A 25,326-nucleotide genomic window follows, 5' to 3' on the forward strand; every position below is an offset into this window, starting at 1 on the left:
ATTTAACAAGCACAGCTGAAGACAATATGGGAAGTTCTGGCCACCTGCAGACAGCAGTAGCTTTGTTATTTGTAGGCATCTAAAATAGCCTCAGGTGTTTAATACTTGAGAGATGATCTGAAGTAAGTACCAGTAAACTACGGCTTTTCAGGTAATGCTGCACTTAAAGACTGATTTCAATAGAGTTAAATGATTTAATTATCTCCAGTAATGTCAGCCATTTGGGGTGGGATAACTTTGCTTAAAAGAAGACAGGGGATTGTTAATTACCTTTAACAGAGACTTTTCCTTTATTGTCAAGAAACCTTTCAGATGCTTTTTAAAAACCGGTAATGAAATTAGATACATAATGATTTTATCATTTTGATGAATACTATGAAAGTTATTATGCAGGAAGGTCTGAATACCTGTTAAAGTGATCCCAAACTAAAATTCTTACCATCAGGATTCAAGATCTGTATATTAGGTTATGCAGGAAATAATTACCCATAGAAATTTTACACAGAACAAATTCCAAGTCACAATTTGAACATGTCCAAATGGCTTTGATTTGGGAAGGTGTGAGGGGACTCCAACTACCAAGAGAGAGCAGTCAGTTGTGACATTTTCAAATCAGACAAATCTGAATATTCCTAATTCTAGATATTCCTCAGCATATCTAGAATTTAGCTTTTTCTTAGATATAATTGTAACAGTGACAACATTCAGACAAACTTTTTTTAATGGAGGTAAACTAGCATTTCATTATATTTCACAGGACTGCAATGAAAGGAAGTAAGTATTCTAAAGGGTTAGTAGTAAAAATCGATTTAAATAGTTTAAGAACTTTATATAAATATGCAAGTACAGAGGGGAAGTGAAGTAGTGAACAGCTGCTACCAGGGACAGTCTATCTCATATTTTGAACAGCACTTCATAGCTGCTTAATTTCCCTCAGCAAGGACTGAGGGGGTGGAGGCAGAATCCTGACAGACAGAACTTTACTGGGGCTTACTTTCCAGAACAGTGCTTAGTCTTTTATTTTTCATCCAACACAAATCACATTAGGGAGAAAAGAGGCCATTCAACATTTTCTGACTCTCAGAAAGAGTTCAAAAGTTAAATTAGAGAATAGAGTTTAAAAAAAAATTTAAAAAATCAGCCTTTTCCTGAAGCAATCACAATGTGCCAGCTGATAAAACATCTCAACTGATGGACAGTGGTGGTTATTCGCCAGTGTGCACTTGCCAATAACTAACAAAATGTAGTTATCAGACATATTATGCTCTCTTCATACCTTTCAAATAGAAAGTTGTGACAGTTATTCTGCATCTTTTGGGTTGAGATGTGTTAGCAAACCTCTGGTATGGAAGTGTGGCCATCATGTAAGCACTTTTATTTACTTTATTATTACACGACTTCACTAATCCACATGCAATCAGGGACCCTGTGAGAAGACAGACCCTTTAGAAAAGACCATTCTCAGAGGCAATGAAAATGCTGAATGATCCCATGACAAACATGCTTTCCTTGTACAATCAACTGTTAAGACAGGAAAATGGCTGCCAGCTATTTGCCCACTTCCAATGTTGCAGTAACATATTTCAATGGTTCTACGACTCGTACCTGCTTTTCAAGTATGCATCACGCTCTGGGTGAGATACAGAGGAATGTCATCATTTATGAGCGAGTACAGTCAAACCTGCTCTACAAGACTAGATGGTCTTTCTGTGGACAAGGTTTCCAGTACATTCACAAAACACACACTGTATTTGTAAAATGTTTAGGCTGAGGGCAATACAGAATTTGGAATGTATTCCAGACAAGTGGTTCTTTCCTTTTCAGAAGTGTATGCATCATATAAACCAGTTCCATCTGTCTTCATTAACAGAGATCCACTTTAAAGCTGACAGAAAGGGCTGTTATCAAAAGACCTTTTTGGTGTTGTTGTTTGTTTTGCTAGGCTAAGTAGCACTGATTGAAAGCTTTAAAAAGGAATTTTCAAAGTTTTAAGATATAAGGTCAGAATAGGCAATAAAAGTCACAAGATTGTGATGGCATTATTTTTGAACAATAATAATCTTAGTTTAAGATATGAAAATACTGAGACAATCATGCCAGCATAAGAAAGAATTATACCATAATTCAGAAGTGCATAATTTATCAAAACAATAGAGCAGTTATGGTTAGATGCAACATGATTTTCCTGTATAATATATAACTACATACTGTACAATCGTTCCTTTTTTTATAGTCATTTTTACACTTAGTCCTCACCCAAATGAAGCTGAGCACCTCCATGGATGAATGGCATTACAAAAGAAACACAACTCACAACAGGGCTTTATTACTGCTACTGCACCACCATGGCATGCAAGCAACTATGTAGTCAACTATAAACAGTAAGATGTCATCATCTTCCTGAAATAAAAAGAATGTGAAAAATACAGATAGAGTAGCAAACATCAATTATCTTTTTATATCTCTCATATTTACCAAAAGTCTATCATTACATGAGGCATTTAGACCTCTGTATCACTTTCCTGTATTAATATGGTGCCTAAGCTGGAGTTGAGAAACTGTATTTTCAACAAGCTTGTATAAAACTCCTAGTTTCATATGTTGCCAACGTGTAATGTGTTAATGAGAATATGACATATCTGCTACCTACCCCTTAGCATTCTCTTGCTCATTTGTATACTCAGGAATTATGAGGAAATAAAAAGAGTGAGGGCTGTAAAGCAGTTTGTTAGGTTACCTATTGTGGTGACTGAGCCCCTGAAAGACTGATGTCCTACAGAAAGGAACATCTGCCTTTTGTTGCCGAGTTCTGATTGTGTGAGGTTCCACACTGGGTGATGGATTTGAGAACCACTGTTGGAAGCAACTTGGATTTCTAAATACTTATTTGATTTTTGTTATGCAGGGTAATTCCTTAACTGGTGTGAAAGTGACAATGAGGCGAAATTCTGCAGCTGGGAGGAGAAAAACCCATCGTTTATTATAAAAACAAGGGTGGAAGTGCTGACTGGGATTCCTTTCTTCTGCTTGGACATCAGGACAATATATAGGTACCAAAAAACTTCAATACTGAAATGGGAGCAGGTAGAATGAACAAGTTAAACTGTCCTTAGATTTGCAATCTTGGAAACTCTTAGAAAAATAAGCACACTATTGCAGAAGAAGCTTTCCCATGCTCAGTTAATTTGGCTAATCAGCTGGCGTGGAGGACTCACACTTACTCTTTGTAAACTAGATCATTTGGAATTACAAACAGACTCTTAGGTACAGAAACATGACAGCCCACCCATCACTCAGCTGCAGCCCCAATTAGGTTTCTGAGGCCTTTTCACAGTAAAGAAAAATAATAATGAAATGCTGAAATGACTCTTTTTCTTTTTTTATGGAATATTTTGAATATGACAGGTGGTGGGGTTTGGGTTTTTTTGGGACATACTTATGCTAAATTCAAAAGCTGCCTCCATATTCCAGGAAATTACAAAAGAACACCTAAATCCAAATGATCCTCTTTAATTCCTGCTTGCTGGAAAGAAATCTGAACTCTGATTGTAAGGAAAGAACTGTACAATTCTCATTGTTACATTAAGCTATAGAAAACAAAACAACCCAACAAAAGGAAATCCTTGAGTTTCCTGGAACTTGTGTAGTTTAGTTTTCAATTACACAATTTCCTTCTACATTACAAAACAATGTACAGTTTTTTCCTAGTTCTGTTCAAGGATTTTCCCTGCTCTGATATGTTCAGGATTAAGAACACTAGGCATTTTGTGTCATATTTTGCTGATACCAGGACCCACACTTTATTCAAAATCATCAGACATACCTACCATAAGTTTGTTCTGCTTTGGGGTATAGCAGGCCGTGTGACTACAACAGAGCACAGTACCTCATCTGTTCATTCACAGATTTGCCTCCATAAAAACTGAGGCTGTAGTATAGCTTTCAATGGAAGCCATTTAAAAAGAAAACATTACAGAATATACAACTGTAGTTTTGGAATCTCAGACACAAGTTCCTTGACGCGTTGAAAGATGATGCTTTCGATTTCTGACTCCTGAGCTCTTATCTTTACAGTCCGCAGGCTTCTGTTGTGAAATGTCTATCAGTGCACTTGCAATTGCAAGACCTGTAAGACAAACAAAGGGAAACAAAAAAACAAGAAAAAATTAATGCCCAGCTTTCCTGAGAAGAGTTCCAGAGCATTGTGATGGTTCATTTCATGCCAAGTTTTTCAACTTTCCTAGAAGTCATCAGTTTTATTTCTGAATCACATAACAAGTTCTGGCTTTCTAAAAGGCTGCCTGTTAACAGTGAAGAAAAAAGTAAATAGTGCAGTGAAGACACTAGACTGAAAATAAGGACAACTGTGTCTTATTGATTTATTGTATGATCTTAGCATTACCTTTCTTTATCACCATTTTCTTGGTTATGTGGACCAGAAGCTCCCTGTAACAGATTGTCTCTTATTAAATGAGAAGCTCAACATGAGCCACCAGTGTGCACTTGCAGCCCAGAAAGCCAATCACATCCTGGGCTGCATCAAGAGAAGCATAGCCAGCAGGGTGAGGGAGGTGATTCTCTCCCTCTACTCTGCTCTGGTGAGACCCCACCTGGATTACTGTGTCTGGTTCTGGAGCCCCTGTTACAGGAAGGATCTGGAGGTGCTGGAATGTGTCCAGAGAAGGGCCACAGGGAGGATTAGAGGGATGGAGCTCCAGGACAGACTGAGGGAGTTGGGGACATTCACCAAGTGCCTCATCCAGACTCTTCCTAAACACCTCCAGTGATGGTGACTCCACCACCTCCCTGGGCAGCACATTCCAATGGCCAAACTCTCTTTCCATGAATAACTTCTTCCTAACATCCAGCCTAAACTTCCCCTGGTGCAGCTTGAGACTGTGTCCTCTTGTTCTGTCACAGTTTGCCTGGACATATGGATTTGTCTACAGACACTGAAATGTGATGGTGTTGGCCTAGATAAATTCTAAATGCAGTCAACTCACCCAAACTCTTCTTTTTCTCGTTCTGTTGTTAATATTTTATGACCATGATGATCTTAACGGGCTATTATATGGAGGGCACAGACTGGCATGCTTAGGAAATGAGTAGTTCGAGAACTCAGTCTTCCATTTGCTTGTAACTGCATACTTGCCAGAAATTACTAACTGCTGCTGAAGTACTGTGACTGACCACACACTTAACACATGGTAGTTGTGAATTTTTAAATTCACACTGACAATATTACAAGGAAATGGATTAGGAGCATGCCATTGTTCATGTGCTGCAGTGCACCACGGCTGCAATAAACCCATGACATTTACATCTGCAACAGCACATCTGTATATATCTGCAATGAAGGCAAAGCTGGTGCTGGTTCTCCATATGGCCCAATGCATCTCAATCTCTAACCAATAATGCTACAACTCCACAAGGAAACATTGAAAATACTTTTCACCACGTTCAATGAGCTCAGGTCAATATCAAACTCGGTTTACTTATAATAGAATCCAATCTTGCAATATTTTCCATGTGTCCCCTCCTTAAAACAGCTATCTGCTAAGGAACTGCAAAAAAAATATTTTGCACTTACAAACATTTCTACAGGCTTCTTTCTTAGTATATGATATGCTGTCAGAGTAAGTTCAGGTCTCCAGTATCCTGAAGAATAATCTTCTGACTTCACAACAATGTTGTAGGAATTAATTAACACCCATACAGCTTCTTGAAACCACATGGCAGTATAATGCAAAATGCTGAGCACAATTAGCATTGCTTCATTTTGCTATATGTAAGAGTCAAGATTAATTAAGGCATTTTTCTCACATGCACATATATTTCCTGGCATGAGCTAGTGATGCCTTTGTTTGGGCTTTTTGGATAAGTCAAATGTTTGAAATCTTTGAGGCACCTTTAAAGGATTAGTATCTGCTATTAGCAAACTTGGGGATAAAACCCAAATGGCATGTTGATGGCTGCTTATGTGTGATCCCGCCTTTAACAGCTAGGCTTAGGGACTATACTAAATGGAATGCACATTATTAGGAAAACAGATTTTCTGGTTTTCTATAAGCTATTTTAAAATACACTTGGATGTCTGATATTAACCTCACTTTACATGATAACAAAAAAGGGAAGAACTATTTCCATCAAATCTATTGCTGCATATTGGGGTATACTGTCAGAGTTCCATTAAGATTGGGTCACTATAGAAGATCATTTTTCAAAATGTCACACAAATCATCTGATGAAATTAATTTATTATGTTCTCTACACCCAGCATAGTTCCTTGTTATCAAAGCAATACAATTAACTGGGGGAACAATTCATTATTTCAGACTTGCAGTCCAAAGGAATTTCATTTACCAAGTCAAGCTGATGCACAGACACTACAAGCAAGCAGAATTTACATCAAAATACAACAGAAGATGTGATAAAAATTCTGTGGCTTAAATATTAATTGAAAGAAAAATAAAATGAAAACATTCCCTTTATTTTGCAGAGTTTCATATCTAAACACCAAATGTGAACATAGAATCATTAATGCTGGGATTGTAAATCAGATGGTGCTCTGCATCAGCTACCTCAGATCATGCTGTTACATTTACCTGTCTTCCCTGAATGCTGCCATTTCAATAACCTACCTACCATCCAAACCGGTATCTTCCAAACCAGTACCTGATTTCTGCTTGCTTATGACTCTTGATCAAAGTGACAGAAAGAATATAGAATAGAACAGAGAATACAAAATTAACCACGTTGGAAAAGACCTTCGACATCACCGAGTCCAACCTGTCACCCAACACCATCTAATCAACTAAACCATGGCACTAAGTGCCTCATCTAGTCTCTTTTTAAACACTTCCAGTGATGGTGACTCCACCACCTCCCTGGGCAGCATATTCCAATGGCCAATCACTCTTTCTGGGGGGAATTTCTTCCTAACATCCAGCCTAAACCTCCCCTGGTGCAGCTGGAGTCTGTGTCCTCATGTTCAGCATGCTTTTTACAAAGAGATTCAATGGGTCACCTCTAATAGTCTAATTTTTGGAAACCCTAACCTAGCTCCAGACCTGGACCTATTTTTATGTTCAGTTTGTTTTTTCTACTAAATGTTATAGAAATAACCTGACCTAGTTCTCAGCAGCTAAAACAACCTCTAGCTTGTTTTAAGGCTATCTATGGGAAGATCATTAACAAGTGAAGCCCAGTCAAACACATAAGTGGAAAGTGTATTTTTGTAAGAGATAATTGCATTCACAATGAAAAAACCCCACAAAAACAAACCACCTGAAAAAGCAATATGAACTTGGTTATCTTTAGCAGAAGTATGGTCTTTCCTAATGGAAGTTAAACGGTTATAGTTTATTCTCAAGAAGTGTCCAATCATAAAATTACTGGTGTGTGAATTTTGTGTATATTTTTCATTCTGTGTTTTGGGGTTTTTGGTTTGGTTGGGGTTTTTTGGGTGGTGTTTGTTTGTTTACAATCATGTAAAGCAATTAATAAGTACAGGAATAGAATACAGCACGTCAAATGAGATCGCCTTGAAAAAGCCATTCTTAATTTATATACAAACAGCCCTATAAGTCTGCATTTGAGCAAAAGCATCTGAAAAAGTGATTCATTTTGAAATGCTCTCCCCCCCAGTCTCTGTAAAAACAGGCAGTACTATATATTTTAATTTTGCAGCAAAACAGCTTCATTAGGCGTGAAAGGTTAATTGCAGGTTTAAGTGCAGTTCAGGGAACAATGCACGGGTCTGTAGTGAATAGCGCAGTCTGCTACAGGAAGGCTGAGTGCTATAAACTGTTTGCCCTGCTGAAATGTTTTACTACCTCATTTACTAACTGTCTTCTTTTACTGCTTGTATTTGTAGTTCTTCTAAACCTTTAATAGCTACAGTTTTATTTCACTGTAATCAGATTTAAATGGAAATACCCATGCTGGGATGTTTAAACATTTTTCCTCTGATTGTATACAGCTATATTTGAACTGATGTAAGGCTACACTATCTCTCAAAACAGGAAAAAAACCTTACATTGAAATCAGGTTAGTCTTACGTGCTGGCATGCATATTTAAAACCCTTTTTCTTCCTCTATTGTTCATTTTAATGAGAAATGCATTGAGTTCTCACTATCCCCTTTGTTAAAAGTGAGGGAACAAAGAATGACCTCAGATTCATACTTAGGCAAGTAACTGGAAATGTGTTTTTTTCAATTGAAATTTGCATTATTGAAAGATAACAATTGGATAGATGTCTTCATTTGATAAAACTCTACACATTTGCATTGTTATGCAGAATCAGAACATCCAGAAAACTGAAGATAGTAAAATCACTAAAACTCAGGCAAGGAAATTAGAATATTATTTTTTGTTGTTGATATTTTTACCAAAATTGTAGTGGTTGCTTAAGGTGAGCTCAAGCAATGAAAATAAAATGACAGCTGCCATACAGAGACTCAAAAGAAGAGACTTGGTAAACACTATACTATTAAAGAACTTCACCTCCAGCACCCTGCAGTCTTTCTGTTACTTAAAGACCTTTTACTGTACATGCTCACGTCATAGTGGACAGAGTCCTTGTCTCTTAAAGGATCTGTTGTTTGAAGCCTTTCCATTGTAGAAGATGCAATGCCCATGAACAGCTGTACAAATGGATCTAATCACTTTGAAGATACAGTGAGAAGTGATAAGAATTACAGACTCTAGTGCCTCATCAAGTTGACCATAGCACAGATTGAAGACAGCAAAGACAATTTCATGATCATCACTAAAACTAGGAGTTGTTGTGAAGGGAGCTTTAATGAGTTCTGTCATTCATCATTATTTCAAGTCTGTAAAGAATTGTTTGTAAATACACAATGTCTATCATCTGTGTATCTTAAGAATGTATTATGTACTGCTTAATTGGATGAAGATGATCACAGTCACCTTAACTTTTATGGATGCATACCAGGACTGACTGCATACATTTATTCCTCACAGCAAATACATATGTTAGCCATAGTGTCTATATTGGTGAGGGAGCAGAATTTTCAAGAAGGTTGTAGTGGGGAATTGTTTCTGAGTACCACTGAAAAAAATTATCACAGTATCACTAAGGCTGGAAGAGACCTCAATGATCATCGAGTCCAACCTGTCACCACACACCTCATGACTAGACCATGGCACCAAGTGCCACATCCAATCCCCTCTTGAACACCTCCAGGGACGGTGACTCCACCACCTCCCTGGGCAGCACATTCCAATGACGAATGACTCTCTCAGTGAAGAACTTTCTCCTCACCTCGAGCCTAAACTTCCCCTGGTGCAGCTTGGGACTGTGTCCCCTTGTTCTGGTGCTGGTTGCTAGAGAGAAGAGACCAACCCCTTCCTGGCTACAACCACCTTTCAGGTAGTTGTAGAGAGCAAAGAGGTCACCCCTGACCCTCCTCTTCTCCAGTCTAAACAATCCCAGCTCCCTCAGCCTCTCTTCATAGGGCTTGTGCTCAAGGCCTCTCACCAGCCTTGTAAGAGGTTATGGTAGAAATATTTTTATCCAGTTTATTTATTTGGTTACATTTTCAAGACACCTAGTACTCCCTATACCTTTCCTGTTTTCTCAACCAAACTTTCTCCAAGTGGACTAACTCATGATTGATTTTCATGACTGCAAACGCCAGAATGCTGTTTGTACTACGCACTCCTGTACTGCAGTTCAAGCCACGCTGAGAACAAGAGGCACACAAAACGGAACAGTATTTGGATTTTGACAGTATGATCTAAAAAACCTTCCCCTAACTATATACAAAGCTGATACTCAAGTATCTGCTTTTCAGGAAAAGAAAAATCAGAGTCATCTGAAGTTCAAGACTGTACATGGCTAGAGGAACCACTGTATCTTGCAACAGAGCTAAGTTCATTTCAAAGTCAGAAATAGTCAAATCTTTCATGTGGATCTGAACGTCTTGATCTGGCAGGTGTGCCTAGACAATATCCAGAGATCTCAGACTTAGTCACAGAGAAAAACAATCATAAGCAACTGCCAAGAAGAGTGAGTATCTTCATAACTTGTCACATTGAATTGTATTTTTTTTTCTTAGTTTGAATTAGCTTTTTTTAAAGCAGGGCAGGCTGACAGAGCCTCAAAATCACAGAGCCTTTTTAAGGCCTTCTCTTCCTCTTTGGTGCATGGATGTGTATTTTAAGTTGACAGCACTCTTAGTATGAGAAAGATGTATTAAACAAACTAAACTAAGTAGGAAATTACTTTGGGCCAGCAACCCCATCATTTTTTTTTTTTTCTCAGGGATAATTTTGGCTAGATGGGAAGACAGCCAAGAGTCCAGAAGGTATGTTTTCCTTTTCTTATGCATATAACTTAATTAAATAAGTAAATTATGAGGCAGAGCTTAAACCATAACAATAATAAACTAAATAATGAGAGTGTGGAATTAAACAGCCACACACAGGTAGAGAGGAGATGTCACGCTCCTTTGTATTATACCCTTGGTATTTGGTGTTAACAGCTATCTATATAAGGGCCTAAGAAAATCTTACTTGCAGAACTGACTTATAAATTACTTGCTGTTAGTTCATGGGAAATGTAGAATATACCATAAAAGATCTTCTAGGAAAATGTTCAACCTTTCCTATTTTTTCTCATTTTGAAAGGAAATGGTCCTACATATTTGTGTGAAATATTTGTGCTTCCTGGGGCCAGTAGTGATTATTTTGGTCAGGCAGTTTCCCCTTCCCTTTCAGTGTGAGATATCTGTCATTTAGTTTGTAATCCAGGTCTGCACAATGTCTGGTGCTTTTAAACTATCCAGCCTTCCAGTGGCTAAGAGATGGCATGGGCTGTTTGGTCTCTCTGGCTATGGGTAGGCAAGGATTCGCTATATGCTTTGGCATAGCTCTTGTCTGCGCATCAAGGCAAACAAACACCATACTGTCAAAGGAAACCTAGTGAGGAGTTGGAGACACCACCATAGTGGGATTGGTCCAATCTAATATTAATTAACTTTATTCTTTTACCTATTTTGCTTAGCTCATGCCCTTCTGGAACCCAAGAATCACAGAACTGTTTAATTTGGAAAAGACCTTTAAGATGCTTAATCTAACACTACCAAGTCCACCACTATGCAATCAATTTAAGCACTGCATCTATGTCACCTTCACGGACACTGACTCTACCACTTCCCTGGTGGGAAGCTTCCAGTGCTGGACAATCCTTTTGGTGAAGAAAATTGCCATGGGTTAGTTGTTTAGGTGGTGTTGGATTGGTTGATGGGTTGGACACGATGATCTTGAAGGTCTCTTCCAATCTGGTTTATTCTATGTATTCTAAAGGAAGTAGAACTGCACAAATGGGAGAGCAAGGTTAAGACAACAGCTGACGTGAGCTGTGAGGAACTCTTGCATGGGATGATAGGTGGGAAGTGGTAAATGTGGGAATTGTCTTGAAGAAGAAAAATTATATTTGAGGCAATAGAAAAAGAGAATGTTGGAGCTACTAAGAAAAGTCTGAAGGTTAAGAGACTAATTGTTAAATCTATCAATAAGAAAGCTGCAGAGATCCTGGGCAAGGGCTTTTGTTTTGGTGATGTAGAGGGAAGATGACGTTTTGGAGAGGCTGCAGGAAGAGAATTCATCAAGAGTGGTGAGGAAACAAAGTCAAAGAGTATTTGGGTGAGGGTAAAGGCACAGCAAAAGTAACAGTATCATTAAGTCAGACCCCTGAAAACAGTGGAATATAAAATAGTATCATGAAGGTTAAACTGTGGCAATGAAAAATAAGCTACATAAAACTGGTGTGTAACCTAACCTGTTGGTGAAGGGCAACACAAATTCAAGTGTATTTAGAGCTCTCTTAAAGAGAAATACATTTTCTACAAGCAGACAGATTTCTGATACCTTGCTTTGCCAAAAAATCTTTACATTTGAAGAGTAAAGCACACCTTAATTTATGGCGCCTTGGTTTAGTTGGTAAGATGGTGTTTTGCTAATAAAATAATGATTATTTGGTGAACTGTAAGTGGTTTGTTATTCATGTACTTGATAGATTGTGAAAATGTTATATATGCTATAAAATTGCCCCTTTTTCCCCTTTGAAAATGTAAATTAATTTTGCTACTATTTGAGTCTCCAGAACTTATATTCTAGGAATGCAGGGTAAAGTTTCAAGCTGCACCAGGGGAAGTTTAGGCTGGAGGTGAGGAGAAAGTTCTATACTGGAGGTGTTTAGGAAGAGACTGGATGGGGCACTCATTGCCATGGTTTAGTTGATTAGATAGTGTTGGATTATAGGTTGGACTGGATGATCTCAAAGTCTCTTCCAATCTATTCTATTCTATTCTATTCTATTCTATTCTATTCTATTCTACTGAACTCTGTTCAACAGAAAGAGTAATTGACCATTGGAATGTGCTGCCCAGGGAGGTGGTGGAGTCACCATCCCTGGAGTGGTTCAAAAAATGATTGGATGCAGCACTTGAAGCCATGGTTCAGTTGTTGTGAGGTGTTAGGTATTAGGTAATAGGTTGGACTTGATGATCTCTGAGGTCTTTTCCAACCTGGTTGATTTTATTCTATTCTATTCTAAAATGCAAGCAATTACACAGGTCTCTATAATGGACAGTAAGGCTTGAAACAGTTGGACTTTTTTCCCCCACACCAACTATCAGATTTTCAGTTTGATTACATCTCCTTTCTATTGAATCATTTATCCATATGTTACAAAAAAAAAAAAATAATATATATCTCTATTCTTGTGATGTTGTGCAGCCATTTAATTTGTTTTCAAGAAAATCACTGTAAACTAATTTGCTACTCTGCAAGAATTTGGTGAGATGCATTAATCATGCCAGAATCTAATTTGGTCTTGTAAACCCATTTCTGTAGAAGAGAAAAAAAGAGTAAATTGCTTGGAGTACTGGAGGAGCATGATTTTCACTTACTTTTAGCAATACCTGGGTAAATACAAATGAAATTAGAACTGGTTTTGTTTAGAAGTCACTACCACAGCTGCAACCCAGTTGGGGTTAGTTTATGAGCCTCTCTGTAGTAATGGCATGCAGTTGGATTGCAAAAAATCATCACAGGCTCACAGGATGTCAGGGGGTTGGGAGGCACCCAAAGAGATCATTGAGTCCAACCCCCCCTGCCAGAGCAGGACCATACAATCTAGCTCAGATCACACAGGAACACATCCAGACAGGCCTTGAAAGACTCCAGAGAAGGGGACTCCACAACCTCTCTGGGGAGCCTGTTCCAGTGCTCTGTGAACCTCAGTAAAGAAGTTCCCTCTTGTGTTGAGGTGGAACCTCCTGTGCTGTAGCTTACATCCATTGCTCCCTGTCCTATCACAGGGAGCAAGTGAGCAGAGCCTGCCCCCTCCCTCCTGACCCCCAGCCCTCAGATATTTATAAACATTTATTAAATCCCCTCTAAGTCTTCTCTTTTCCAGACTAAAAAGTCCCAGGTCCCTCAGCCTCTCCTCATAGGGCGGTGCTTCAGTCCCCTAATCATCCTCATAGCATTCTGCTGGACCCTCTCCAGAAGATCTCTGTCTTTCTTACACTGGGGAGCCCAAAACTGAACTCAGTACTCAAGATGAGGTCCCACCAGGGCAGAGTAGAGGGGGAGAAGAACCTCCCTCAATCTGCTGGACACACTCTTCTTAATAGACGCCAGGATCCCATTGGCCTTCTTGGCCACCAGGGCACATCGCTGTCCCATGGAGAACTTGTTATCCACCAGGACACTCAGGTCCCTCTCCAAGGGGCTGCTCTCCAGCAGATCACCTCCCAGCCTGCACTGGTGCAGTTTATTATTCCTCCCCAGATGCAGGACTCTGCATTTGTCCTTGTTGAACCTCATTTGGTTCCTCTGTGCCCAGCTCTCAATCTGTCCAAGTCTCACTGGATGGCCACACACCCTTCAGCTGTATCAGCCACGCCTCCCAGTTTGGTGTCATCACCAAACCTGCTGAGCAGACACTGTTCCCTCATCAATGTAACTGATGAAGATGCTGAATAGGACTGCACCCAGCACTGATTCCTGGGGGACTCCATTAGTTACAGCTCTCCAGCTGGACCTGGCACCATTGATCTCCATCCTTTGAACTCCATCGTGTAACCAGTTCCCGATCCACCTCACTGTCTGTTCTTCCATCCCACACTTCCTGAGCTTGCTCACTAATGATCCAAACTTGCACTCCAGGCCAGACCTCCATTTGAGGTTACTTGTATAGCATTATTTTACTCACTGCCTGTATTTTCAGCAATCTCCTTTTATTGGCATCATGCATGCCAATCAGAGGAAAATGAAGATAGAAAAACTGTAAATGACCTTCACTTAAAACAGTTTTAAAGCCTTTTTACCCAAATCCATTCATGCAGGTTGGACTTCTTAATCACTGTGATGAAAGATAAAGCCTTATTACACATGGTGAGTAGGAGGAACACCTGAGAGACAGAGATTTATCATTCACATAAACTAAGTGTGATTGGCACTCCATTAATATACTGCTGAACTATCATTTCATGCAATTAAATAATCAGAATATCTGCACCTGTGTGTCTGCATATGTGTGAGTATCTGGGACACAGAGAAGGCTTGAACACAACTGAGCAATCACTAGTTAGGAAGAGAAAAGGCAGAGCAATTCACCAGGGCTTGCTTCCCTCTAGAGAGGCCTTACTTGCAGGGGGTGATTTAAAGCAGATCTCTTCCTGTCTGACCAACCCTACCAGGTGAAATTCAGTTTTTGTGAATCCCTAATGATCCATCTGCGTAATAACACATGTTGTCAGATCTGCAGCTTTACTACTTTCCTCCTCAAGACAAAACACACAACCTTAAAGACAATAGGTTTAAGGGCCCAAGAGGGGCCCATTCTGCCCTCACTGGAGATAAAACAGTATTACTTACATGATCATTTACTTTTAAGGTAGAAGGTCAGAGCAGTAATTCCCAAAGATGCTGTTTCTCACACTTGCACCTTTAGCTTGCAGGTGCTGTTTCTTTTTTCCCTCCATCAATGTTTTCATTTAAACCAGAAAGTGATGAATATGTTCATACAAACAAATTGTTGTGTTCACCAGAAATTTAATAGGATTGAAGCTTAATCAGAAGTAAGCACTGATATCTTCAGTGCTTTCCCATAATGCATTCTCACAAGTTTTGCTTTCCAAGGTTGACCAAGTACCGGACTTGGCTTTCATTTTCAACATATTGCTGCAATGTATTATCACTCTAACCACTGTTTGGTTTGCAATTTGGTTCTGGCCAAAACCCAATGCCAGTTTTTCAGTATTCTGCTGATTTCCACAATTAGACATTCAGTACATCCCCAGCTACATAGCTAGCAGTCACTCTGGCAAAACAAATGATCTTGGGCGTGCCACACAGAATTAATTCAACAGCGCAGAAAGTGTGCCCAGAATTTTGAACCATATTTTGAAATATTACTGAAGTGTCAACTTCAGGGTCTTTAGGATCTCTAACATCAGGGTATTTCTAGTTCCAGCAGTTATTAATGCCTGAGACAAAGGAAAACAGAAAAGACATAAATGTTCAGTATTAGGGTGGCCCCATCAATAAAGCTAGCATCAACTTACACAGAATCACAGAACCACCAAGGTTGGAAGAGTCCTCAAAGATCATCAAGCCCAACCTGTCACCACAGACCTCATGACTAAACCATGGCCCCAAGTGCCATGTCCAATCCCCTCTTGAACACCTCCAGTGATGGTGACTCCACCACCTCCCTGGGCAGCACATTCCAATGGCTAATGACTCAGAACAATAACTGTTATTAATTTGTGTAGAAAAGCTTGGCAAAAGGCTGAAAAGCATGAACCATAAAAAACATTTAAACCCCCAAAGATTCTATACAAGTGGCCTTATCAGAATCCTGGTCAGCATGGAAAGAGAGTAATTCTGATGGATTCTAGTATGCACAAGCAAGCTATACAGCTAGTCATTTACTCTTTGGTGAATCTTCTCTATTACACTGAAAACACTGCATTAGGATTTCAGCAGGTAAAATGACATAGTTAGACCTGGTTTCCATCAAAATGTATGGAAATAGGGTTCCATTTCAAACAGTGCATGTTCATCATTCATTACATATACTTGGTCCTGAACAGTCCATATACATAAATATCAATGAAATCACAGTAGCAGAGCACCATCTCTGTTTGTGTGACATACAGGTACACTGCAAATGTCTGAAACTGTGAGATAGTAATACTATGACTGTGTATCACTGAAAATATATACCATGCCCTAGGCATGCTTCATAATTTGGAGAGGAAAGGCTAGAAAACTGATGGTAATAGTCACAGCTTGTTATATAGCTCTATGTGTACTTGTATTCCAACCAGTAGCCCTTATTCTCTCATTTATTAATGCCATTAAAAATGTGACAGAACTACTTTAGTACAAAGATTATCAAACTAACTTTTGCCATTTGAAACATTTCCCCTGACGCTCTATATTCAGGTTCAGTGTTCCTCCTTTTAGGAACAACATGAACAAGATATAGAGAAGCTGTGAAATACTTCTCTCTTGGCATAAGTCTCAGCCTGACATGCCCACCATCTTTTTTTATGCAACAAAAGTAAAATCTCTCACTCACTGACTGTTGAGCAAGACTTGTGCTACTAAATGGATGTGAAAGCAACAGGTAGAAACCAAGTGAAAGGTATAGTCCAGAAATACACATAAAGTCTATTTCCCAGCAATGTCACCTTCCATATAATGCATTCAGTGAAAATAAAACTTCAGATACTGAAGACTCCCTACAACAGCCCTTCCCCATTGTTAGTAAAGGGACTGAGACACAGCAGAAACGAAACTGCAGAGAAGATGATGTGGCAAGAGATAGAATCATAGAATTGTTAGGGTTGGAAGGGACCTCAAGGATCAGCTAGTTCCAACCCCCCTGCCATGGGAAGGGACAACTTACACTAGATCAGGTTGCTCAGAGCCACATCCAGCCTGGCCATAAAAACCTCCAGGGATGAGGCTTCTACCACCTCCCTGGGCAACCTGTTCCAGTGTCTCACCACCCTCATGGGGAAGAACTTCTTCCTAACATCCAATCTGAATCTACCCATTTCTGGTTTTGTTCCATTCCCCCTATTCCTATCACTACCTGAAACCCTAAAAAGTCCCTCCCCAGCTTTCTTGTAGCCCCCCTTAAAATACTGGAAGGCCACAGTAAGGTCTTCTCAGAGCCTTCTCTTCTCCAGACTGAACAGCCCCGACTCTCTCAGTCTGTCCTCACAGGAGAGGAGCTCCAGCCCTCAGCTCATCCTCATAGCCCTTCTCTGGAGACAGTCCAGTACGTTGAGATCCTTCCTGTAACAACGGCTCCGGAACTGGCTGCAGCACTCTAGGTGGGATATACTCTGCTTGGAGTATTCCAATGCCAGGATAGTTCTTTGAGACAAGAGGCAAAATCCAGAGCAATTCTGTGCATTGTTCTTTCCGGTATTTTCATTGCAAACTGACATGCTGCACGGAGTGCCGTGCCGGCTTTGAATTGCCAGGATGTAATCAGGAGCTGGTTTTCCATTATGTATTTCCAAAAAGTTTTTACTACGTGATGAAGGAGAAACAAACCTTCAGCAGGACATTAGAATTCCCTCACTGCCACTTCCCTAAATCTCCCATCTGTTTTTTAAAAGCAGAAATTATGTTCAGTCTTCTATTTTCTATTTAACCGCTGACCTTTTCCCCCTGGTTTTTTCCCCCGTCTGCTTTTTGATCACATGTGAAAAACCTGGCTTGGGTTCTCTCATTTCCTGATTTTCTATATTTCAATTATACTTTAATGGCTATATATACAGTGATGATGATACAAGAGTGTGTTACAAATGAAATCTGGTTTGTGCTACCCAAGCTTCTGAGAACTGCCACAATTTGAGTTGCTTTCTTCCGTAGCCTCTGAAGTGCATTCTGTAACACAATAACACAATAAACCCCGAATCTGCTCTTCCCTTTGCAATGCAATCCAGCATTCTGTTTCACATAATGCTGCTGCACAATGATTTGCAACTATAAATAATTATCCTAAGTTATAAAGATAAAATATAAAACTTGAAAGCCATACCATTAGACACCATACACTTGAGAGTCTGAAGCAGCCATAAACAAACATTGATTTTCACAATGAACAGAAAAGAAGGTGATAATGAAAAGCATAGCTCCTGCTTAGGATTAGTTCATTAAAAGCCTGCTGCAAGCTTGGGTGGAAAGAATGGGAACAGTAGGTAATCTGTGGCAAACTGCACCTTGTTTCTAACGGGTGGGGCACCAGGTTTCATGACCTTTATCTTAAAAGTTAAGGGGGAAAAAACCCCAGCTGTGAAAATGGAATTTGACAGCATGTGAGGTTCAGTAATAGAAGGTATTATCCCCTAAAAGGGCAAGTGTCAGAGATGAGAGGGACTTATCTGTTATGCTTGTGTTCAGAGGTGTGAACTTATGAGCTGATTTTCATTTGTACTGTCTTGTCTGGACAAGCCTTCACTATAACGACAGTGGAATATGTAGAATTCCTGGATTTTTCCTACACAATTTTTCATTGCCTTCATTCCAAATGGCCCTTCATTTTCTATTCTTATTTTGCTGCTTCTTGTTCTGTTAAGCTTGAGCTGCCACACTATTTAACTGCCTTTGCAAAGTACATGTTTTTTCTCTATCTGCGCTTTCAATGATCAGGAATTCTCTTTGTGAATCTTATGTTAGTTACCAAGACTACTCTAATTCCCTTCCCCATTCTATCATCTCTTTGGACTGTATTAGTGCGAGGAGAGGGTGGAAAGGCAGGCTTTAAAAGCTGCAAACATCCTGATCATAATTTATATCGTCAGCCCTTCTTCTGTCTTCTCATTTTAGTGGACAATTCTTGTCCAAGAAAAATGCACAGGTCCACTATTTTAAAAGAGAGATAAAAATCACTGTTCACATTTGAACTATAATCTAATGCTTTCTTTAAGAGCGATGAAGTACATTGTGAATAACCTAAATAGAGCCAGCCTTATTTCATGGGTTCAGTCCCACATCTGCTTTAAGAACAGTATTTACTTTCAAGGTTTTAAAAGCTGTGTTTTAACTAGTGCACATTTTTATGCAACTTTTCATCTAACTCTGCAAAAGTGACAGAAATTTGCTTTTCTCATTGGGATGGCCTCAAGGATACAGCTATCCTTTGTGCCAGTGTGCAATGTGCACAAAGCTGCTGAAGGTCCATAGAGGCTGAGGCAGTGCGGTTTAAATCCTGTTCAGAACCAAGATGGATTTCAAAGAGAGGGAAATAAGGCCAGGAGGCTCTTGCATGAATAAAGAGCCTTTAGGGTGAGGTACGTTATTGCTGTGCTCTCCTGAAGCTGCAAATGCTTAGCAGTTTAGACAACTCCATCTAGGATGAAACCACAATGAAGTATTTTCACACACTCCTGGCTTCCTACTGTTTGCCTTTCTATTTACACATGTGAAAATCAGCCTATTGCCCTGAAACTTGCCTTTTCCAGTCCATACCAGCAGTTGCATTAGGTCCAGACAATGAAAATATTTTAGTAACAAAGATGCTTAAACATATATGAGTGCGTTATGAGATCTAAAGCTTGGAAAGAGAAATAAGTCTCTCAAAATTGAAGGCTTGACTGAAACTAGTTGAATTTGCAAACTTCCCACATCCTCCCCCCAAAATGAAGTAAAAATAGCTTCTTCAAATCGTACTTCAGAGGTTTCCTTTACAAGATCAATGTTTCTGCCCTTTCCATATTGGTTTAAACATGAAGATATGTGTCTAGGGAGGAAAAGAAAGTATTAAAGTAGTGAGCTTACTACACACAAATTAACAGATGCATACTGATATAGGGATTAGGTTGTTTGCCCAGGTTTAGTACACAATGACTATGTTTCCTCATGGCAACATCATTCAGTGAGACATGGTTTGGTATCACACAGAAGCTGGGACAGCTCTTCTTCAAACAGAATATTTATGTATTGTCCAGTGAAAATAATGTTTATTTAGAGTACTGATTATTTATTTAGACTACTGGTTATTTTCAAAAGGCAATCACTTCTGGAGAAACAGTTTGAAATCAAGGTATGCCTTAAGTTCTTGAAAGATTGGAACCCTAAGTAAAGCCACAATGGACTATTGTTGGCTAGGCGAGATGAGGACAGAGCTACAGCCATTTCACCTGGGGTAACTAGTGTATTCTGCATAAATTTCATAGGCATTGACCCTTCACAGCTTTCTATTAGGAGCAAAAACAATAGAAAGTTCCTAAAGTGAAGTGCTGTTCCTTCCCAGATGACCACAGTCTATGGATAGTTGCACAGTATCTACAATTCCAATGTTTGTAGGCTAGATGAGATACATGTTTGTGCACCTCTCGATGCAATGAGGCTCCAAGCCACAGTGAAGCTTCTGAATGCCTCAAGAATACAAAGAATGATAACAAAAAATAGTTATAAACACAAGTGAAACTGGTAGCATCACAGGTACTTGTGGAGCTTTGGAATGACCACAAGAAAGGTGGCACAGTGTCTCTGGTATCATGCATGCTGAAACAGCTTGAAAAAAACCAGTCTGGGGGGAAACAAACAACCCAGAATGAATATAACGAATGGGTCTTTATTCCACATGTGAAAGCGTTTCTGATGCTGACAAAAGAAGGTACAATATTTATCACTCTAGGATCACAGGGGACAAAACAACAATATTAAATCATGAGAGGTTTTAGTTGTGAATTGGTGTTGTCTTCTGTCCCTTGTGTTACCATCATGATAAATGCTTTCCTTTGTGTAGGAGAGAAAAGGTTTCATACTGGCTGTGCATTCTGTATATTCGTGCTGCATTTGTTGTTTGAAGGGCTTGGTTAAATCCTCATAAATATCAATGTTTACATTAAAGGTGCTAATAAGCATTTTGGGGTGGTTGTTGTTTGGGATTTTTTTTCCCCTCCTCCACAGTTTTGAGAGTCTCCTCCACGATAGTTTGTTTTCTAGGGCACATGAAACAAGACTGAGTTATCAGAGTTCTTAGGATAACTGGTGGGAATATTGCAGAAGCACAATGTGATCAAAGCGGATGGAAAAGCAATCCCCAAATGACTAAGGGCAAAACTGCACCAGTCCCAGAATTACAGAAAGAGCTGATATGTATGAGACACATTAAACACTTGCATTTGAATTTTTAATATCGAAAATAAATGTCACAGCATTTTCATGAATCTATTTGCCTTGAATGCAGCTCATCTGCTGCTCCTCGCTATGGGTTATACCTTCTACGTTTTACCCATCTTTAACTCCTGCTGAACACTCCAGCATTTGCAACATTTCATAGGAAGTCATGGCTTTTTCCTATTTCTCTTAGATTTTATGTTTGCAAAAGCTAGCACAGAACATTGCAGTGATCACACCAGAGTTAACACACTTTCTTGCCAGCATTTTCAAACGCAAGCAATAGCTTCTGGTTTGCACAATTCAGGATGAATCCAGTGCATCACTGTGCCATCTAATGTGACTCAGCTCTGAGAGCTTCAGGGCTTGGCTCTTAGTACACATGGCTGAATTTTGGTAGACAGTCAATACTGAACATGTAAATAAATCTGTAACTAGCCATATATAAAAATAATCTGATTTCCAAAGATATACAAGCATGACCCCAAAAAAGGATTATTTCCTAAAGGCATAAGCATTAAATTGTTAGGGTTAGAAGGGACCTCAAGGATCAGCTAGTTCAAACACCTCTGCGATGGGAAGAGACACCTTACACTACATCAGGTTGCTCAGAGCCACATCCAGACTGGCCTTGAAAACCTCCAGGGATGAGGCTTCTACCACCTCCCTGGGCAACCTGCTCCAGTGTCTCACCACCCTCATGGGGAAGAACTTCTTCCTAACATCCAATCTCAATCTATCCATTTCTGGTTTTGTTCCATTCCCCCTAGTCCTAGCACTACCTGACACCTTATAAAGTCCCTCCCCAGCTTTCTTGCAGCCCCCTTCAGATACTGGAAGACCACAATTAGGTCTCCTGGGAGCCTTCTCTTCTCCAGACTGAATAGCCCTCATAGCAGAGCAGCTCCAGCCTTCTGATCATCCTCATGGCCCTTCCCTGGACACAGCACCTCCAGATCCTTCCTGTAATAGGGGCTCCAGAACTGGACACAGTGCTCCAGGTGGGGTCTCATCAGAGTGGAGTAGAAAGGGAGAATCACCTCCCTCAACCTGCTGGCTATGATTCTCCTGAGGCAGCGCAAGATACGATTGGCAATGCTAGGCATGCTCTGAGTTTGTTGGGAAAAGCTCCCAGAACACAGTTTTATCATATAGATTTCAATATCTAGTTCAGATGTGCTAAAGAATAATACTCAAAATGACACAGAAATGCATCTTATGTATGGTTCTGCATTGCAGCCTGCACACACAGAAGGCTCTTCAAAACAGCATGATGGGGTTTCAGTTTCTTTTTCAGTGCAGTTGTTATTACTGTTCTGCAGACACCTTCCTGCAACCTGTCAGCCTCAGTCAGGGATACACCTCCCACTGCTCTGGGTGCAATATGTGAGCATTGCACTGAAGAGCCTACAATCTAAACAGCTTTCCACCATGCTTAAATTTTCATGTTGAAGGAAACATTCACAGACCTTCTTAACCCACTGACTTTTAACGTCAGGCGGAACATGAAAGCGTAGCTAGACTTTTCTTTTATACAACAGCCTGCTATGCACTGGAGGCTCTGCAAACCACCACCAGCTCTCAGTTACACTGTAATTCAGAGCCTTCAAATTTCTGATACCTTCTTACACAGCTACTGAGCAGACCCTTGTAAGTAGCTGTATTAACGATGTACAAGGAAAAACACAATCTATCCCACTTCTGCCTACATTGGCTTTGCAGTTCTAACAGAAGTATAAAAAAATAATGCTGTTTTACATTTAAAACTGTCAAGATAAATGCCACATAGACCTAAGGAGCAATAAGAGTACATTAATAAATTTCCCTTTCTGAGAGAATGAGACTAAATTATTGTGAAAAATGATAAGTTAATAGCTGCAAATGTCAATGACTTTTAGAGTTAATTTTAACATCAGAACGAGTGAATAAGTTTTATTTTAAACCAGCTTATTCTTAGACTTCAGTATAGAATACAGAAGTAAAACTAAACAAACAAAAGATTTGTGGTTTTGAACAGATTAGAAGATTATTTCCAAGAAACTTTTAGGACCTGTGCAAACAAAGTTTCGTATAGAAAACCACACATATGGAAGTCACAAAGAATAGTCAAGAAGGTTCCAGATTTTGATAGATTTCAGGCTTTATGTGTCAAAAGATAAGCCCTGACACTGGCAGACAGTCTCCCTTGAAAATTTAGACTACATATACAGAGATCTTCAGGTAAACCAATTTCTACTTTCACCTCTGCCTCCAAATGCTGGTCTCAAAGGACTTCATTTCAGCCAAGACCTGTCAAAACCCCCAAATGCTTTTCATTACTGAGTTCCTTCTGTATGTTCTCTGTCAGCTGTGTTAAAATAATAAATTCACAACTGATTGATTTTGGGAAAGGGAGAGAACCACTTGAACTCATCCCCTGATTTTGTTATTTCAGTGTGTAGAACTGAGGGCATATTTAAAATAACTTTTTGAAGTCTTTGCTTCCTGTGCCCTTTAAGGAGTTTAAAATAGCAACAGGTTCAGAAGTTATAATAAAAATCATTCTGACTAAGATGGCCATAAAAAAGTAATCATTGAAATAGTAATTCACCCACAAACATCCAGGACAGTCTAGATGCCCTTGTGTTCTTCATTGGTGCTATGACTACTACTCCACTACTCCACTCTGGTAAGACCACACCTGGAGCACTGTGTCCAGTTGTGGAGCCCCTAATAGAGAAAGGACCTGGAGGTGCTGGAACATGTCCAGAGAAGGGCCACAGGGAGGATTAGAGGGCTGGAGCTTCTCTCCTATGAGGACAGACTGAGAAAGTTGGGGCTATTCAGTCTGGAGAAGAGAAGGCTCTGAAGACACCTTATTGTGGCCTTCCAGTATCTGAAGGGGGCTACAAGCAAGCTGGGGAGGGACTTTTTAGGGTGTCAGGTAGTGATAGGACTAGGGGGAATGGAAAAAATAGAAATGGGTAGATTTAGATTAGATGTTTAGGAAGAATTTCTTCCTGTGAGGGTGGTGAGACACTGGAACAGGTGGTGGAAGCCTCATCCTAGAGATCTTTTAAGACCAGGCTGGATGTGGATCTGAGCAACCTGATGTAGTGTGAGGTGTCCCTTCCCATGGCAGCGAGTTGGAACTAGATGAGACTTGAGGTCCCTTCCAACCCTAACAATTCTGTGATTCTGTTTCTGTAACATAGGAAAATTATTTTTTGTATTCTGATGTATCTTGTAAGAATCCAGGACATCCCTGAAATTCCTTTGAGAGATGAGTCTGTATGGTTTTTGTCAGCAGCAAGCGAGGAAAATACAATCCCCCCCGATACTGCTGTATTAAGAAAGCAACAATGGTTGTATTACACAAAAAAACCCAGAGAAGAGTCATTTCAAATTGTGTGTGCAGACAAGGACTTTAGTTTGGTCAAAGCAGTTGCAAGAACACCTTAATGGAGGACAAGAAAGCAATTAACAATGAAAAGTCACTGATGCAAAAGATAGTTCTAGAGATTAAAATCTTATTGAAACAAATGCTTCTCCATTTGATCATAATGAATTGAGCTGAAAGATCTGCAAAGCCAGTTCACTGAACACATAAGAAGGAAATAATAATTTGTTACTCAATTATAGTACAAAGCTTTCTGACCAACACACTGTTCTACAGCAGCAGTTAAATAGAAGTAAGAAATGGGTAAAGTGGACAACCCAAGAGAAGAATTAGAGGCAGCATTATGTGGAATTGCAGTGTGATAATTGTGAAAATATACACAGATACATCAGTTTGTGCAGTGCTTTAAAAACACCAGAAGAATATTCTTTATCCCAAATGGATAGCCAGAACAGAGACAAAATTGGGCATTGCAGGAAGGGTAGGGCAGGGATAGATGAAGCTAATAGCACAGGGAGGAAAGGGGCAGCGGCGGAGCTAAGCTGAACATGGGGCAACTGGAGAGTATTCTGAAATGAGAGAAATTGCAGAACAAAAGTGTGAAAGAGAGACTGAACATTAAGAAGTAAAGATTGAGAAAAGTACATTACACGTGTGGGAACAGACTGCTTAAATTACAGAAATCCATCAGATCAAGGTAGATTAGGTCTTTGTAATGAGGACAAGGTCTCAAATTCATCCCATCTGACTTTAGGCG

General features: G+C 39.7%; 1 protein-coding gene across 1 annotated transcript in view; it reads right to left on the reverse strand.

The window, feature by feature from the left end:
- Window positions 1-2,949: 2,949 nt before the first annotated feature.
- ATRNL1 (attractin like 1) overlaps window positions 2,950-25,326 on the reverse strand; it is a 570,802-nt gene continuing 548,425 nt past the window's right edge. The window contains exon 29 of the mRNA XM_009905632.2: window positions 2,950-4,126. Within this exon, the coding sequence (XP_009903934.2) occupies window positions 4,002-4,126 (125 nt within the window). The 3' untranslated portion in view covers window positions 2,950-4,001. The remainder of the gene's footprint in view (window positions 4,127-25,326) is intronic.

The sequence above is a fragment of the Dryobates pubescens genome, chromosome 8 (assembly GCF_014839835.1).
Source record: "Dryobates pubescens isolate bDryPub1 chromosome 8, bDryPub1.pri, whole genome shotgun sequence".
Lineage (NCBI taxonomy): Eukaryota > Metazoa > Chordata > Aves > Piciformes > Picidae > Dryobates > Dryobates pubescens.